At 46.0% G+C, this 19,279-nt stretch overlaps 1 protein-coding gene across 2 annotated transcripts in view; it reads left to right on the top strand.

The window, feature by feature from the left end:
• LOC126536787 (cell adhesion molecule Dscam1-like) overlaps positions 1-19,279 on the top strand; it is a 236,582-nt gene that overhangs the window by 205,506 nt on the left and 11,797 nt on the right. For both annotated transcript variants that reach the window (XM_050183790.2, XM_055073936.1), the window contains exons 16-22: positions 2,391-2,549; positions 6,126-6,196; positions 8,060-8,381; positions 13,880-13,978; positions 14,645-14,833; positions 16,292-16,612; positions 17,244-17,414. In XM_050183790.2, the coding sequence (XP_050039747.1) occupies positions 2,391-2,549; positions 6,126-6,196; positions 8,060-8,381; positions 13,880-13,978; positions 14,645-14,833; positions 16,292-16,612; positions 17,244-17,414 (1,332 nt within the window). The remainder of the gene's footprint in view (positions 1-2,390; positions 2,550-6,125; positions 6,197-8,059; positions 8,382-13,879; positions 13,979-14,644; positions 14,834-16,291; positions 16,613-17,243; positions 17,415-19,279) is intronic.

Raw genomic sequence — 19,279 nt, 5'->3', positions numbered from 1 at the left:
TTCCGACCGTCGAGTACCATTTTTATTGAAATTGTAAATCAATTGCGCCCAACACTCTCGAGCAGACGTACTCAATGACAACAGCGGCTTGGTTCAGCGCCATTAAACTGCGGGCCGTTGGTCAGCCGAACGAATTTTAAGACTCGTCCGACATGAGTAAAAAAAAAAAAACAGTACTACATATTGCGTAGTGCGGTTCCACATCTAGCAAATGGTTATTGCTCCTAGTTGTGTCAGCATCTGCACTATTTCGAAACTTTCCTCTGGGGTACTTCTGACCAGAAGAGGACACGATCACTTCGTTCTCGTTACACTTGCGCTATCTTTTTCTCCTTTGCCCTGGAAGCTAGTCGCCGCCCGCATGACAGCGGTTCTCACGGAAAGATGATCCAGCGGGGAGGAGGAAGGGGAGGGGGAGGTTCGAAAGCACTCAGAGGGACCGTCTCCAAAAGCGTTTCTTGACGAGCGAACAAGAAGAGAGGTCGCATTCCGTTGCGGCGATCCGTCGGCATCCCCATCATCGTTCCCCCAAGTCGTTGTCGTCATCGATGTCGCATCTGCTTCTCAGAGTGGTCAGGTTTGCTAAGCGCCGCCTCATTGAAAACGCGTCTGCTCGAACGAGCCAAATTCCAGGGCGCTGGCCGTTGCCGCAGCCCAAGGGACAAGAGACGCTGCCTGTATGTGAGGAAACGTAGGCTGCAGTACAGGTCTTATCTTTCCTTTTTTAATACGGGCTGTATAGTTGATCGAAACATTTTTTATGGGATTTTTTTCGCAGAAACTTGCACATGTTCTTTATTGCGCGACTTTACAGAACAGATTTCCAAGCTGCTGTAGAAAGGACAAAAAAAAGAACTACAAAATAAACGTTATAATGGTAGTCACTGACTTATTTCGCAAGCTAGAACTTGATGAAAGTGAAAAATGGAATATATAATCTTTTTTCTTTACGAGTTCACGGCATGTTTCAGGATGATACCCGCCTGCGGCTTGAAACACAATATAAAGAGGCCTCAGTGATATAGACTACATCATCGACGTTGTCAGACACGTGTCACGTCACTACTGCTCCTTATATTTTGTTATCGCTGTGCGGATATTGGATATTTCGAATATGAGCCATATAGTAGGGGCTGTTGAATTCATTGTCGATTAGAGAAATCATTATTTGAAGCTGTCGAATGTTAATTTCTGTTCGAATATAAGAGGTAACAACACTTATCGGAATCTAGAGGGAGAAAGACCGATAAAAGTAGACTCTTGCGAATGATTCTGCTGCATAGGGCGTGTTTGTTGTGAAAAGCCAGCAGTAGCTTAGCCATTGCATGGAGTAGGCGACTTTTGCTCAATAAACATCATACAATCAACGCAGATCTCTTGCGTTTAAGCATATTCAAGTATACCTCCTCAGCATAGGTGAAGCAATTTACTATATGCACAGTGTCACCACGTTTGCACATATTTAAAGCTATGTTTAGTGCCGTAGTATTAAAATTTGCTGCTTCCCCATTCACCACGCTCTATGGGCACCTGGTGGCCTGTCACTGCTCTCTGTTTACTGCACGTCATTATGATGGCACGCAAAATGCGATCACCTTCAACTTGCTTCTCCCAAATTCTGGAGTTGACAGGATTTCCATTTCTAAACGCCATTTCATGTATCAATTGATGTATATAAGCCTTTCTTTTGTTTACCGAAACAGACCCCACATAACTTTCATATTTCACTTCGTTCAGAAATAAAGATATATTTGCTATGTCAGTCGATATTCCAAGGTTGTTTTTCTCGAACATTGGTATTCGATTCGCTTCGAAATTCTTGCTAGTCTAAAACCTCTAACTTCGAACTAAATAAGTATGCAGAATTGATTTACGAATATTTAACAATATTTAACGTTCTGCTATACGAAACATACTTCTTGTACACTGCCGCAGAATACATATATACAAAAAACGGCTACGCAGGTGGCAAGAATGGCACCCTACATTATCGTAACCACGTAAACGCTGGGGCTTCACGTGCAGTAATCACGATCTGATTGTGAAGCATGGCGTATTGGGAGCGTGCGGTGTAAATTGGACCACCTGAGTTTTTTTTTTTAAATTTGTGCCTCAATGTAACTAGATAGACGTTTCTGCATTTCGCCCCCGTCGAAACGCCGTCACCGTGGCCGTTGACCTCGAGCTGAGCAGCGCTACGCCATAGCCACTAAGCTAACGTAGCAGGTCGTTGTCACAGCTGGTCTTCATGTCCTATGTCACCACAGCCAGCGGAAAGCACGTTGATACCATCCCAGTCTTTCTCTTTGTATCTCACTGCCAAGGCGACCTCATTTGCCTCTCTTTATTCTGTCACCTGATGACGCTTCTCCTCTCAATGGGCTTGTCAGGCCTCTGGCAAGACACACTGTCGGTGTCCGGGCTAGAGACCAAAGCCACGGTGCGAGGTTTGCTGCCGACGACGGCCTACCAGCTGCGTGTTCGGGCTCACAACGCTCTTGGCATCGGCGAGTACAGCGCACCCGTCGACTTCACCACGTCTAAAGAGCGTGAGTGTTCGCATAACGCTCACTTTATCCTAGTTTGCTCCCTCCACCAACCCCACCACCGTGCTTGCGTGTATGCAATGCTGTTGTATTTTTCGGTAGCAATTTATTTGTTGAATTACTGGGCCGCGTCCGCTGTTGCTACGCGAGAGCACGCACAAGAAAATGTGGCCTAGTTACGAATATGGGCTCTATTTATTTATAATATTTTCAATGAGACATATATTGAGTTCAGAAAGGGGTCATGGCCAAACGTGAATGCTTGCGTTTGCTTCGATGAGAATGCTGAATGTTATACGCGGAGAACGTTCTGGAACCACTTGCAAGAGAATAGATCGGAAGGTCGCACGCTAAGCAAAAAGCATTCGACGATCCAGCATACGTTGACAAAGTCAACAGAGAAAACAACAGAAAAATAATATGTTGGCAGCAAGGGAACCTAAAACCTTCCGATTTACCGTTACAATCACGGGATGAAACTGATGACGTTGGAACTGCGTTGTTGAGAGGGACAAATTGATTCGCTAGTGTCATTTGTTGGTCCCGTCGGTTGAGCTCCCAGCTTTTGTGTAATTTATTTACGCACCTTAAGCACTGCGAGGAACATAAAGGCGTATCACTTCTTTAAGGAGGAGGAGGACAAATAGACGGAAAGACAGAGAGTTTAGCCAATTCTCAAACCAGCTGGCTACCCTGTGCTGGGCAAAATGCGTAAGGGAAATAAAAGATAATAGAAAAGAGACGTTACAAAAGAAAAATGAAATGAGGAAGGAAGAGCAAAAATAAAGAGAAACAGGAAAGGAGAATACGGCACTGCTTAAAGTTTGTCTCTAAGACCAGTTCTCCGCAGGAAGCGCAGCAACGCTTTCAAAGCCTTGTGTGTTGAGGACGGTCTCGGCCAGTGTCCCAGGACGTTTTCCTTCGACAAAGGGCGTTTGTCAGGACTATATACCACTCTTGAAAATTCCTTCCTGAGCGCACTGAAGCGGGGACACTCTCAGGGAAGGTGGGCGATTGTTTCCTCGCAGCTATACAGTTATTTCAAGTAGGGGTGTAGGCCATTCCCATCCGAAATGAGTACGCATTCGTGAAGGCCACGGCAAGCCACAAGCGGCACAGAGGCATCTCCTCTGCCTAGGTAGTCCTGACGGAAGGCGGAGCCGTGGATACGGATCCAAGTTGTGGAGACGAGCGCTGGCAAATTCCGTCGAGTTCCACTGTGCAAGTGTCAGTTCACGTGCGAGAGAACAAAGCCATGTAGCTGCGTCTGTTCTGGATAACTGTATAGCTACACTGTGGGGGGGACCATCATGATCAGATCGGACTGCCTCATCTGCACGATCACTTTTTTAAGATGCCTTAATTATGTGCACGTGGCCGCAAACTCATTGCCGGATGTAAGAGCTCTGCTGAAATACGCGAAACGCTAAATACCCAGATGAAGAATGTGCTCACTCTCCTGTGTATTGAAAGGAGGCTTAGATCTAAAATAACTTTGTACGCGTACCCAATTTTCCTTTATGAGGCAAGCGCAAGAAAAAAGTACCCTTCCTATTTCATTTTTGTGAGTGACGGGCAGTGTTTTTATTATCGTGAATTTCTGTCGTTTAACCAGTCCTTCCATCTCTAAGTGAAGGCTATCACCCTCATGCGAATAAAGAAGGTAAGCAATGTAAATCAGCAGCAAGAATGCAACGCCACATACCCTAAAGACAGAATAAACATTCGACTAGCAAAGCAAGTGACCATGGTGAACGTTGCAGTAATTAAACACCGGTCGGTAAACAATGTATCAGCATGACGAAGACAACAGAATGAAGAGGAAACTGTGCGCAAACTTGCATAGCAGGCCCACATGTTTCGTTTAGCCTTGCTAAGAAAGGCGAGTAGGAGCCGGAGGGCACTATGAAGAGAGTATTGGCAGTTGCTTGCAGTAGAGTAGTGCCATCGCATTGCTTGGAGACGAAGGGGTGAAAGAGACTGGGATGGTAAAGCTTGGGAAAGTACGGCTTATTTAACAGGGATAAGCGGGCTAGTTGGTGGTCGTTAATGGAATGCATCATGTAACCGCACTGAAAAACAAGGGACAAGGAAGGAACACAGAAGACAGGCGCGGAAAAACAAGGGACAAGGAAGAAACACAGAAGACAGGCGCGGATCCGCGCCTGTCTTCTGTGTTCCTTCCTTGTCCCTTGTTTTTCAGTGCGGTTACATGATGCATTCCATTAAAGTACGGCTTTCGTGCTTTTTAGTCGAGAACGGAGGGCCGATGGTATTGCGCATCGTCCACCGAAAAGTGACGTTCTCGTTGTCAATGGTAAATATTTCAATGTAGAAGTGGTCGGATCGGAGGCGAACCTGAGGGGTGTTTTATTTTATCATCTTAGCCAGCACAGAACCCTATATTTTGGATCTCTTTGTATATAGGGTGGAAGAATATCGTTTTCAGGTTTCCGGTCCAAAGCAGCAACATATCCTCAGAGACCATGAAGCAGGCTCACGAGTCACTATAGCGGCATTGTCACCAATATTGGCAGCAACTCCTAAAGTAGATCTATCACAAGCTGCCACATAGGAAGTGAATATTCAGCCCTCAATTTCAATAGCATTTTTTGGGTGAACATCCGCTTGAAGAATGCAACTGATTGTTTGTATTAGACCTAATTGTAAATAATTTTTTGGGCCTATTTATGTAACAGTACATGCCGTATTTCTAGTGATGGCATGTATTGGATTGGCCCCAAGCCGTCTCGGCTATCGACTCAAATATTTCTCTATGAATCTTTTTTTTAAACATGTAATGAAATTTGCTCTGATTTATGGGGGAAGCCGACCTCAGATAATCATTGAATGCGCTACATCCATGAAAACATATTCAGACTCAGTACGGCACAAGAATAAAACTGACGTAAATAAATTAATGTTCCAGAATTGCCACTTACTGCACGGAAATAACGGATGCGACGAAGCGTAAATTCTTGATTGCCCTGGCTCAGCCATAGGGTTGCTGAGCGGCGATCCTTGGAGACTCTTCAAACAGCCAGGCAGTCTTCACAGGGATCTCCTTGTGCCTCTGCAATAAAGAGTCGTTCTTGTTGGACTTACTTCCTTTCTTTCTCTCTGTTTAACTTGCACAAAAGCAGAGAGTGTACTGAATAGAGCAAACAGAGCTAATTGCGAGTCGCTCGAGACCATGCGCATGAAAGGCGATGAGGACAGCAAATATAAAGCAGCCCTAGGAGCAGTCAGTGAAAAGGAGTATAGGCAAGCAGAGGCATGCAGTTGTGATGAATCGAAGGAAAAATGGGCTCCTGTGTACATGGAATACTGACCGTCTTATCTGGTTTGCGCTGTGAGGGGTTCAGATAAACTTGCCCAGCTATTCTCTTAATTATACGCTTAGCCAGCGAATGATTCTGCGCGAAGTTAGGGCCCAGCGCGGCGCGACAGCAAAACCATAATTCTTTCAAACAACATGCGCACTTCGTTTCGTCGATATCTGAACGTATAACTTTCGTGTACAAAATATCAGAAAAAAAGAAAACGTGCCAAAATTTTCTTTCGTTAAAATTTTCGCAGCTCCCCGGTTTCCACCGAAGAATGTACAAGCCATGGCGACGAACACAAGGACAATATCTGTGTCATTTGACGTAAGTATGCCTTTTATTCTTTAAATCGTCATCAGTATGTTACCCAGTGATGGTTATTGATAAAAAAATGTTAGAAATTTTTGCAGAATCGCATGCTGACTTGCGCCCCTGTAGCAAAATTGTATAATTGAATATGACTAGAATGCGCAGTATTAATCGCATCAGTACTCGCACTATACTACCTGCTTATCTCAATATCAGTTACAATATCTTCAAATTTCTACTTCTACCGAAGAACCTCGCATCGAGTGTTCGTGCTGAAATCTAAAGAGTCCTCGCAGTGTTATGCGTGTTTTCACTTCCTAATTTCTTGTTGCCACGCGTGCACAGTGGCCTAGAATCGGTTTTTTTACATCGATTAAACTTGATTCGAACGAGTGGCTTGAGCCTGACGTGGCTACGCTGCAACCATTAGCATCTATCTCGTCCTGCCCTTCTGTGCTGCTGAATTTGGTGGCACTGAGCCGCATCGTACTCTTCCACGGAATTGCGGCCGATAGTGTAAATCTAAAAGCAGTATATTCGACCGATCACTTTCGCGAATGCGATCAGTTTCGTGAAATTTTGTTAAACCCGGGGCTCGTTGGTGTGTGCAGCCGACAGAGTTTCTGGCGCTGTGCCATGCTCACTATTTTTCGCACAGTGCCATAATCGCTGTCGGCGGCATAATTCGACGTGCCCTGCGCCGAGTCACGCGAGATCTCGCGAAAGTGACCGTATCCACGAAAGTAGTAGCTCGAGATTGCTGCCCCAGCTTTACTTCTATACATTTTTTTGGTGGGCATCAATTACAGGGGCCCTCGTAAGATGTGTGAAGAAAATATGTGTGGACTGTGTTAGGACCTCCACATGGACTATATGTGAACCTTTAGCACTTACCGATCAATAGCAGTGTCACTGATGTTTGAACACTCTATAACGCCGTTGTTGCTTTTTCTGGAGCCCCGCTTGCTTCGACAAACCATTTCCGTACGCTCTGCGCGGTTGACACGGCTTTTCTGCTTGACGCTTTCATCGTCCTCGCTTCGCATTAATTTGCAAAGGCGATTGCTTCGGTCGTTTTGCCAAGCCTGGCACTATTCTGCTCCGTTGTCTTTCACAGGAGTGCCATCCTATTCTCATTTCCATAGTAGTGCCATTCTGAAAATAGCTCGAGCACATTTGATGCACCTGGTTCTACAAGGCGACGGGATGTTAGGTTTCTGTTTGACGCGAATCTCGGTATCTTTAAGACACGACATCGAAATAACTATGGGAAGAAGTTCGGTATTCAACTTCCTCGTAAAATAACTTAGCCGAAAGAAGTTACCATTTAAGCCAAGTGCTTCATTGTATTGAACGACATCTCAAGGTGTGGCTAACTTTGTTAACTGCACATTTCAATGCTAAAGTACTCGCGCTCTACGCCTAACTTTTATAATTGTATTTAATTAGCTACTTGTGCAACGTTCCATTAGGTATAAGGCGAATCAGGCGTCCAAGCGCTGAGCTCACTTCGGAAACCTGTCTGCGCTCACCAATAAAGTTACACGCGATGATGAAGCTGAGTGATTCTTGGCGCCAAAGTATTCCTCCACTGCAGTGATTGGTCTTTGAGAGCTGGCGCAAAAATATGTTAGATTGTTTTACTACTGACCGTGTTTTAGCGCTCTTTGAATGTGTTATGTAACTTTGAAGTGCACACGTATGTCGGACCTTTAAGGCGGGCTTTATAACAGATACCAGTCGTGCATAGGGAAAGATTAACGTGGGTGCATTCTCAATAGCTACTTGGACCAGTATTTTATGCCCCTGCCATTCACTCCTACTGAAAATAGTAGTCACACCTGTGCCTATTCTGTTTCTTGCCTTGCGGTTGCGCAGAATCCGCGCCGTTCGAGCGTGGGTGACGAGATCGAAGGATTCTACGTGGGCTACCGTGAGCTGTCCAGCTCGGATGCGTTCACGTTCAAGACATTTGAGGCATCGCCAGCACTGCTGTCGGCTCCAATGAGCCACGACGCCAGCAGAATACCGGCTGATGTGGGTGAAGCAGCTGGAGCAGCGGAGCCTGTGCCGCATAGGTTGAGCTACGAACTTGGCGGCTTGCGCCGTTCCACGGAATATGTGGTCACGGCTCAGGCGTTCAACTCCAAGGGTGCCGGGCCGCAGTCGGAAGTGGTCAGGGTGCGAACACTTGACTTCGGTGAGTGAGCAATGTGGAGAGGCCACTCTACTTTTGTTTCCCCTTTTGAGCGCAGATCGTAAGCGGCCGTTTTTGCGTTGAAAGTAGGCCTCCGCGTCGGCATAACCGGCAGAACGAACAGAAAGATGAAAAAAAAAAAGAGAACTAACTTGGAGGGCAGTGGAGGATGAAAGGCGACGACAGTGAAGAGGTCGTGAGGGGGAAAGCGGAGGAGGAAGGTACAGCGGAAGCATGAGGAGGAAAGCGGAGAATGAGAGTATGGCGAGAGGGTGTGGAGGAAAGCGGAGTGCCGCACGAGACGTGCTCCAGCGTGGCGACCCGCTACGAGATGGTGCCATAGTAGCGTGCGCCGTCACTCGCTCACCGATGAGATAATTAGTAAGGCATGTCACAAGCGTGTCCACCGATACCACATATCGAAACAAATCACTGCCGTGGGCTTCAGACCCACTACGCATGCGCTAATTCGCCTGCGCCGCCACTGCCGCCGCTAGAGAATATGCTCCGTGCGAGCCACGCGTTCCCGTGTTCACGCTTTGTTTCTGAGCAATGAGCGACGCAACCGCTGTAAGTGCTTGGTCTGCCACTGCGTCTAAAGAACGTTAAGAGCTTTGCTCAAATTTCGCATTAGCGAGTACCGTAATCGTCGGTGAACTTTTTTGTTTTCCTATATTCTTTTGGAGGAGATTTGAGAACTGAGTAATAAATCTCGCAACAGTCCGTTTCTCCATCGAAAGTTCGACGTACTCATGTGCAGCGCGTTAACTGATTTCGTTTAGTCGTTATCGAAGCACCTTTTGTAACATGTCCACTGCGATATGTGCCCGTCGCTACTCGTATTCACCACGCGAAACTAGCAAAATTTCGCGAAAGTAGACAGAAGCAGGGTGCATGCTCAGTTTGTACGGCTCCCTGAACATTAATATTTCACTTGCATAATTACTTGTCCTTATCTACGCGTGGTCTTCTCATTAAAAGAAAATTCACGCTGGATGAACGAAGCTTAAGACGGTACCTACAGGCCTAGGCCGGAGAAAGGAAAATGTCCACCAGGCCATACGAAACAGAATACATGAAGTTATCCTGAATAAAGTATGCAACAATTGCTTTTTTTGCCGCTTTTTATGTAGTAGCACGCTGCAAGATTTCGGTGCAACATTATAGTTTGGAACACCGCAGTTTATTGCAGAGCTATGTCCCTTCCATCAATATCGTCACGCTTTCCACATGGCAGTTTTCAGAGTCTCGGGCACCACTATTTTTCTTCAAAATTCGAATTTCGTGTGCGGCTTACCAGTGTCACCTTTCTCAATGCGAGATAAAAAATTTGGAGGACGCTTAATCTTCGCCTTTGAGAGTGGAACGCGATAGCATTCAAAGATCCCTGACTGCTTATCATGCTTCCCGGCAACTGCAACGTATGTAACCGTAATCTTCAGCGGGAAACGCTGTCGGCGAATGCTGTGCACTAGACGAGCTTTCTGGCAGAAACGCGGCCTCTTGCCTGGGCCGCGTATGCGCGAGGGCGTGCGCCATCTGGATGGTGTTGCAAGAAACCGAGCGTGGCACGTCGCTCTATGGACGGTAGAGGAGGAGGAAGAGGGAAGAGAAAAGTAGAAGGCAGGGAGGTTAACCAGAATAACATCCAGTTGGCTACCCTACACCGGGGGAATGGGAAAGGGGAAAACAAAGATCACAGGGAGAGAGAGGAGGGAAGGAAAGAAGGAAATTGCGGCGAGTTCGCTGACGCGTGTGGTCTTACAGAAAATGCATTAAAAGTCACAGATGGTCGCACAAACCCGTCGTCCTTAAGAAACACAAAAGCGCCTTCACCGCTTTATGGGCCGACGGGCGATGGGGGCGGTGTTCCAGCAGCACTTGCACAGAAAGCGGCCGAGTGTCCAGTTTTTGAAAAGCTTTCGCAAGTTCTTGTCTCTCAGGGGTGTATCGTGGACAATGGCATAGCAGGTGGTCGATGTTTTCTTCCGTGCCACAGACCTCGCATGCTTCACTGTCAGTCACTCCAATTAACGTAGAGTATGCCTTTGTGAAGGCAACTCCTAACCAAAGGCGACAGAGAAGCGTAGCTTCACGTCGAGGAAGTCCGAGTGGAGGTCGGAGTTGCAGGGAGGGGTTTAGTCGATGCAGTCGCGTAAGTCGTAAGTTTGGCGAGTTCCAATCGGTCAGTGTGAGACTGTAGAAACGCTGTAGACTGTAGAAACGCTGGAAAAGGGGTTTGTGCTTGATTTTCCGTTTAACAGAATTATTTTTTGCTCGTATATTCAAATTGCAATCTGACGCTATCATCTTACAGGTTGTCTGTAAGTCATAGTTTATGATTTTTCTAATGCATTTTACTATGAGAAATTCAATTATTTCAGAAACGCCTGCGCGCTACACCGAGGGCATGCGTGGTTCGGTATGCGGGGTTCGGAATGATCTTTTGCTAACAAGGCGGTCGGCGCCGGACGCCGGACGCCAGCAGCAGATTTTCTGTGACACGGAGTCCTTAACGCTATCACCTTCAAATCGCCCCCATCGCCTCGTTTGCGTGCACGTGGTGACTCCCGTGCTTCATCCTTCGCTTATCATCACGGTCATCTGCCGTGCTACTACATTATTCAATCGGAAATCAATTATTTCACTTATTCTTTTCATTGTGGAACAAGTTTCAGCTGTGCTGCGTCCGTTGCGTGTTCACGAGGCAGCGGTAGCTCACACGGACTTGTGCAGATGCTTGTCGTTTCATGATCGTAGGTCGGAGTGTATGCTCACAGACAGCGGATATTAGAGCATACACTCCATATCACCAACTCGGAAGGTTTAATGGGAGCTACGGTCGCGTCAGCTTAATGGAATTCTATGGGGGCGAAATGCGAAAACATCCGTTTATTTTGATTTCGGTGCGCGTTAAGGAACCCCAGATGGTCCAAATTTCCGGAGCCCCCCTCGACGGCGTGCTTCATAATCAGATGGTGGTTTTGGCAAGTAAAACCCCATAATTGATAGTTTTTTTACTTAATGGAAGCGTCACGAACGGTTTGGCAGCCAGACATTGAGTGAACCTTCTTTCCTTCTCTAGAATGTAAAGGTCCCTCTCATTGTTCATTGGTGTACACAAGTGCCAGCATTCGCTGCATTGTACGGATTTCCTGAGAGGGAGTATATTCAGAATACTGACTTTAAATTATGGGGTTTTACGTGCCAAAGCCACTTTCTGATTATGAGGCAAGCCGTAGTGGAGGCCTCCGGAAATTTCGACCACCTGAGGTTCTTTAACGGGCACCTAAATTTAAACACACGGGTGTTTTCGCATTTCGCCCCCATCGAAATTCGGCCACCGTGGCCGGGATTCGATCCCGCGACCTCGTGCTCAGCAGCCCAACATAGAATACAACACAGAATACAATGACGCAAGGTCGTTGTTTCCTTTGCCTGCCTTAATTTTGCGTTATGACGTGACGTGTGGTTGAGGGTGACATTTTACTCTCCAGAATTAACCCCAGAATATTATTGATATTTTTACACGATGAGCAATAAAAGAACACTCTTGACCCTGTATGTGACTGGAGCATGTTGAATCATGCGTATATAAAATTCCACCAAAGCAAAAGCTGCTAACACGAGCACGTCAATAACAAGAATGTCAGGCCCCGTTCACGCCTTCTATCATAGCGTGATACGCCCATGGGTCTTCCTTGTGGTGACAAATGAAGAAAAAATGTTGTTAAATGAACTGCCATCTGCCATTCACAAGAAATGAAGTGCGCGTAATGGCACTGTGCCGCTTCCGCAACGGCACTTAAGTGGCTATATGGCATTACTTGCTGCGACTCTTTGAGCGCCTAGTGCCTGTCCTCTGAAAGGGAGAGGGCTGTTCGGGACGCTCATGCTCGCCGAGCTGTCAATTGCAGGAACGGAAAGAAGATAAAGGATCTTCTTATCCCAGTTCATGGGACTACTTCCCTCTCCCGAAAAAAAAAGCGATAACGAAAAACAATATTGAGACCAGCGCTCTTTTGCAGGCCGCATCCCGCAGAGTCTGAGAACTCGGAGAACGCCATCCTTGCTGGCGGCAGATTTTTTACGTTTATTGCCCACGCCAAGCTGCCTCAGCGGTTACGTAATGCGAGTGTGACTTCTGACTCCTTGGCAACAGTATTGTTGTGAGGCTGGCGCTTCTGCTATTCCCATTTGGTCATCGGCCCTACCATCGGTCATTCTCAGTCATTGGTTCAAACTTGGCCCTCTGGGCGTTCCTACCGTCCCGTCAAAGGCAGAGAGTGCGCCTTTGATGCGCCAGTATATATTGTGCTTTGAAAGGTTGGTGTTGATACGGGTATATGAACTCCACGTTCCGAGATAGAGAAATAAGTATTTCGCACGGAGACTTATAGGCGATGCGGCGATCCAGGAGCTTACACTGACGGGTTCTCCCACATAGAGAATGTCGCCTGCTCAAGTACGCGTACATGTTGGATAATGTGTGTATTTAAGTGATGGTGCTCAATAATAGTTATAGAAAAATGAACTACAGTTTTATCCCTCGAGGAAATTATTTTTTCGAAGTTTTTAGGAAACTACTGTTGACCTAACATCTACAAGACAGCTTTATCGACACGAACTGCGAAGTGTTCGATGGACACAGAAGGGTGTGGCTTTTGTAGCAATAGTTAGCCCTTTGCTTTCGAGTCAAACGAGCGTGAGGTAACTATTCCGCCTTTCATGAAATGTGTGGAGCCTTGTATTTCTGTAACTTAGAAGGCGTCAGTCGGTAGCGCGTCGGCTCTACCACGTGCTCTTTCTCGTGGGCTGACTGAATACATTGCGTCAATCGGCTCGCCAGCACCAGAAAGAGGATAAATGTATTTTGGCTGAGTATTAACTTCAAGACAATGAAAATTTAAGGTTTTTTCGCAATACAAGGCGCCAATAGCTTGTCAAAGATGCATGCTCTTATATTGAAGGACGGAACAGACAAATGAACGAAAATTAGACAAAAAGCAGAGCATGAAGTGTAATCGAAAACAAAAATACTAACTAAATCACGCAATAATGACAGTCAAGTATTAAATACCGTGCTTCGTCCCCAGATGTGTCGAAAACGCACGTGTTGTATAGCTGGAGTGCGAGACCTCTGAAGCGAGCACCAACATCGTTTTCCTGAAAAGGTGATTTTATGCGGAAGCCTTTCTATGACTGCCAGGCTGCTCAACGCTTTATCCGCAGCTTTAGGATAATATGTTTTTATCTTTCATGTGTTCTTCAAAGTCTGGCACGAAAGGGCGCCACTTGGTCTCAAAGCGAAAGATCTGAGAAAAAAAATATTTCGTCGCAAAAACTCTGGACGAAAGCAAATGAAATTTTATTACTGTTACCATGACGCTGTACCTGCGCTAATACGACTTTGATGTTCCTTATTTCAATGACCTGCAGATTTGCACGTTTAGAGCCGTTCCACTCCATATTGATCTGTTCTCCACCTTATGCTGCCGCAGATCCACCGAGCGCCCCGCACCTGAGGGTAGGCGGCACAACGGCGCGGTCCATATCCGTGAACTGGGAGAACGAGCATCATCAAGACATCCCCATAACAGGTAATGAACGCAGCACATTACTGGCCTCCCTCTTTCATGCCCATTACAGTTGTCTTTCGAGATGTCGCACTTCGTCAATTTATTTGGAGCCTGACTCTTAACATTTATGTCAACATTTTATGATTGTCAACATCCACTCTCTGTACTGTGGAGTCTAGTATGAACAGCTTCCTGCGGGAGTTGGTAAGGCAACTTAACTAGTACGTCACGTTCACCGCTTTTTTCTTCTTGAATTTCAGCCATCGCTAACTATTTTCATTGCCAACCCGGAAAAAGCAAAGATAAGCGTAGAATAAATCAAAATCAAACGCAAACACTTGCTAGCGAAATTTGAATTCTTTGTGTTATCACTACTTCACAGAAGATTATTTCGAAGGCGGCGAAGGTTCTGCTTATTCTGCTAGCCACTGCGCACTCGCAATACTCGGCATTCGCCCAAATACGTTTGCTACGATGCACGCTTTGGCTTTTTTGCGAAAGAAACCGGAAGCCCTTCGCACACGTGGTACCTAACTTAACCAATAGCAAAACGCTAACTCTGCGCGCAACTGGAGCGGAAATGATGCCGCGGCTCAGCTCGGAAAATCGCGTATACCTGGCGCTCCTTCTAATGCAACATTAAGTACGCGAAGGACATTCGCATCCTTTTCCCTCCCGGTTGCGCAGGCTACTCGCTCTACTACAGGACGGAAGCAGGTGGTGAGTGGCACGAGGTGTCGGTGCCACCTGACCGACGGGCCTTCACCTTGTCGGACCTGCGTTGCGGCACCGAGTACCTGGTCTACGTCCGTGCCGCCAACCGCGCGGGGAAGGGGCCTCAGGGAGAGACGCTCAGCGTGCGGACAAATGGAGGGCGTGAGTACACTGGATGACTCGCGTGAACGACTCAGGTCTTTTGTAGTGATCAGGGAGGTGTATTCTGACACCAAAGCGATTAGAAAGTAGCGCTGCAGTATCGATCCGCTTTCCTCCATTATTCGCCAACTATAAGACACATTATGTTGCACGAGCTGATTTCTCTGATATCCAGCATCTTTGCTCTGGATGATCTTTTTTTAAAAGGCGAAGTGGCGTCTTAATGATGTATGAGTGGCTTTTGCGGCAGCGATGAATAACCTAAGATACAGCCTAATTTTTCGCGTGACATCCAAACAGTGTTCAGGACATTTGTGGGCTAAAAATATGCATTCACCAGCTAATTGAAAACACAATAAGATTATTAGCGACTCTGCACTTACCAAACTTAAAGACCACGTCAGTTTAGCGGAACACACACAAATAAATGACAAGAATTTTTCACAAAGTGATTTGTTATAACCAGAATCGCGCTCTTCAGGTCAGCAAGAATAGTTAAACTTTGAGGCTGCCTTTGATATTATCTTGAAAGCCTCTTCTAGTGAGCCTTTTGCACTTTCTCTGGCAGCATTTGGAAATGAATTATAAAAATCATGTTCACTTACAAACTGGGCTCAAGCACATACGTCGACATGGCTCTACCTTCGCTTGTTTCTTGCCTATCTGAGTTCTTGAACGATTAAAGTGTAAGCCATGCTGTTACACTTAGCATGTCCAGTGTGTTCTTAATTATTTCATTAACATAGAGTAATTTGATATTTCTCAACAACTAATTCTAGTGTTAGCGCTTCGACGACTCGCAGACGTTTTTCTGCAGGCCTCTTCGCAACACCCAACCGCTCTGGTCGAGTAGAGAGCTGATCACTCGATCGACCAATCGCTATCAATCAATCAATCAATCAATCAATCAATCAATCAATCAATCAATCAATCAATCAATCAATCAATCAATCAATCAATCAATCAATCAATCAATCAATGAATCAATCAATCAATCAATGTTCGTTTTTGGCCTATTAGCTCATACGGACAGAAGGTTCTGAGAAAGAAAGCCGTACAACTAAACAGGATAACTTCACAGCCTTTTAACCTATTACAGCGTGTAAGGAACGGCAGAGAGCTGAAAGGAAACATATTTTGGCCCCCTTGGCACGTTACATAGCACGTCCTGTAAAAGTAGAATCACATATATAAGAAAGTTAGGCTATTTCTTTGTAACTTATGCTTGCCGCTTGTTTAGACACAGGCCCTCCTTTTTGTCTTCCCCGTGTTGACTCTCATTTACAGCTTTCTCATTTCGCTATAATTTTAGGAGTACCCTTAGATGTCACACCAATTTTACATGGCTATCTTTCCCGACTAGCGGCTAGACACCGGAGCGATAAAGTGCACACGTAACAGCTAATCAACTTCTATACAACGCCTCCTCTCAAGCCTGAGAAACGTTCTTTCCCCCAGGTCCTGTGGAGCCTGATTCAAGCCGTCTGTTCGAAGTCAACTCGACGTTCGTGGTACTGCATCTTGACGCATGGGAGAGCGGAGGATGCCCAGTCTCCTACTTCGTGGTCCAGTATCGGCCAGATGTGCATGCGTCTGCTCGCCCTTCTCCCTCCTCCTCCGACTGGACGCTGCACTCGAACAACGTAGTGCCGCAGCAGCAACTCGTGCAGCTTGCAGACTTGGCACCGGGCACGTGGTACACGCTGCTGATGTCGGCCCACAACGATGCTGGCTCGACGGAGGTGGAGCTCAGCTTTGCCACCCTAACGCTAGCAGGAGGTAAGCTAATTTACTGGAAGCACTCGATTTCTCTAAGATTCAGTTTAGGACACTTACCGTTTAGGTTTATGTTCTACAATATCGACACGGTATTCATGATATACAAAACTTACAAGTGCGCTTCTATAAACAACTCGTTTGGCCCAACCAAGATCGCGGATCTTGAGCTAGAATCGTAACTAAGGTGCTAAAATGCGAGATGGTGGCACCTTTCTTGCCGCTCTCTGTTTCATATAATGTTCAAACGTTCAAACTTTAAAAAAGTGCGCCTCAGCAGCAATTCCGGTAGCGGTAGCGAGGACATCTTCGTTAGGGCACGCTAGATGTATGGGATAGCTAGCTTACGGAATTTCTGCTACATTTCATACTGAGACAGCATTTAGAAGACCATCAAGGTTAGAGAAGGTAAAGGCGTATACCCAGGTTTGGTGCACGACAAGGTTAATCCAGTTCACAGACTTTCCTCTGCCGGAGTTCTATACTTGTCCCGAGTTACGACTCCGACATATAGAGCAACTACTGTTTTAAACTACGTATTACTGCTTTTAGTACAGCGTTCATCTGTTCAAAGTGCTTGCTTGAAATAACCAATGCCGGTGTTTGTTTATCGTTGCCTTGGATGGCCGTGCAGACGTTCCTTCCCGACGGTACGAGCTCGTGGACCCCCAGGTTGCCTTCTACAGGCATTTGACGGTGACTGTGCCCATCGTGAGCGCCATCTTGGTGCTGGTGGTTGTTATCGGCATCGTCTTCTTCGTGCTGAGAAAACGGAACTACGATCCAAGGCAGCGCTTCAACGACGGTATTTCTTGACGTTCATTAGCAGCGTCCATAGCGTTCAGCTGCTGAACACGATGTCGGTGTTATGATTCGCGGCCGGCGGTGGCTTAATTTTGGTGGGGCGAAATGCAAACACGCTCGGGTAGTTAGATATTCGTGCAAGTTAAAGAACCCCAGTTGGACAGACCTAGTCCGAGTCCTATTACGGCGTTTTTTTTTCACACCTCGGCTGTCGCTTTGAGACATTAAACCTCATGAGTCACCCAACCAGTCACTCTTGACGTTCATCGCCGTTCTGACTACCGCTTCTTCTGATACGAAACAGTCGTGGTATCACAAGGCAGTAAACTCATGCGAAATTTATGATACCGTAAACTAATTGTATGCCAACACTCCCGAATGTGTCGTAGAGTTTAAGAATTTGAGCTCTTTCTACGGTTTTACGAAAGTTGCAACAAGCTTTATCGAAAATTAATTCTGTTCGCGAAAAAAACTTCGCTCATCGGTCTCGTAACTTGTCTTGTCATGTCTTTCGATGGCGAAAGGATGTCAAAGCAAGTTTATGCAGACAATTTCCTGAAGAAGGCGAAATCCGCGACAGCAAATTCACTGAAACAGTCGCCGTTACGGTTATCTGTTTTGTTGCTTGTAAGTCTCTGCTGTTCCAAATTTGCCGGTACTTGCGTGCTGCGCCTAAAGGTTCCAAAGCTTAAGATTATCGTTAATAAAGAGCGTATGTAACCATCAAAAAGTGTCTTTTAAGAGTAAGCTTTAAAAAATATAAAAGGAATATTTATACAATTACCCCTCCCCTTCTGTTTCTTTTTTGTTGATTTCGGGTCCGTGAGATTTTACAGATATTAAATTTGGCAGATTGCCAGATATGATGGTAGCTCACATGGCTGTAAACTCGTGGTGTTGCAGTGCTGTAAACAAATCGTCAATAGTAGGTTAAGTGCAGCTACCTGATGTCATACCTACAGTCACCAAACGTATCTCCGTCGTAGCTTGGGCGTTTTTGTTGTAACAAAAGGTGTTTATTCGGAATATTGTGCTGCCCAATTACCGACTAATTCTGCATATCTTTATTTCTCTTAAGCTTGTGTCGACCGATAGGTGTGCAAACCATTGAGGCTACACTAGGTTCACGCCTGCCTCTGAATTTCTTGGCATATTACCATTTGTTACCCCCGTATTCAGAAATGCATCTTAACTTGAAGTACATGCTTGACTTGATTTAAATGATGCATCGCATGAACGTGCCCAAGACGCTCATTGCGTTTCCTTTGGTGCGTTCGCGACAGGCGTCCTTTAAATCGAGTTAATCGTGGGCTTCAAGTAAAGATACATTTCTGAATACGGGGTAAGGACAGAGAAACCCATGCATGTCCATAAAGTGCTTAGTATCTGCGATAAAGTTGTGTGCACGAAAAAGATTGGTATTATGAGTCTAGCGCAAGAAAACAGGACAAAAAAAAAAAGATCCGAACTTTCGCATTTGCTTAGTATAAAGGCGACAGGGACAAGCACAAGCATGTGTTCGCATCCACAATGACCCAGGTTTTTATGTTTATCGTGTAGCTGAAGCGCTTCGTTTAAAACATATGAGTAAAATGATCGCGCAAAGTTCGGCACTTCTCACCATAGCGCTTCATATCATGGGCTAGCTTGCTGCGACAATTATTTACTCTCCCGCCCATGTTTAGAGCTGCAGCTTACTAAGAATCGCACTCCATCCTAATCTATCGGAGCGGCGCGCACTGGGAATGCAGATTTTATGACGGGGCATCTGACGACGAAGCCGCGACCAGCGAGCACAGGCGGCAAGCGTATGATCGGAAAAGGCTGAGTGCTATATTGGAATTTATTTCCGCCATTTCCCGCAAC

The sequence above is a fragment of the Dermacentor andersoni genome, chromosome 4 (assembly GCF_023375885.2).
Source record: "Dermacentor andersoni chromosome 4, qqDerAnde1_hic_scaffold, whole genome shotgun sequence".
In the NCBI taxonomy this organism is placed as follows: domain Eukaryota; kingdom Metazoa; phylum Arthropoda; class Arachnida; order Ixodida; family Ixodidae; genus Dermacentor; species Dermacentor andersoni.
This window is presented reverse-complemented; position numbering and strand designations above follow the sequence as displayed.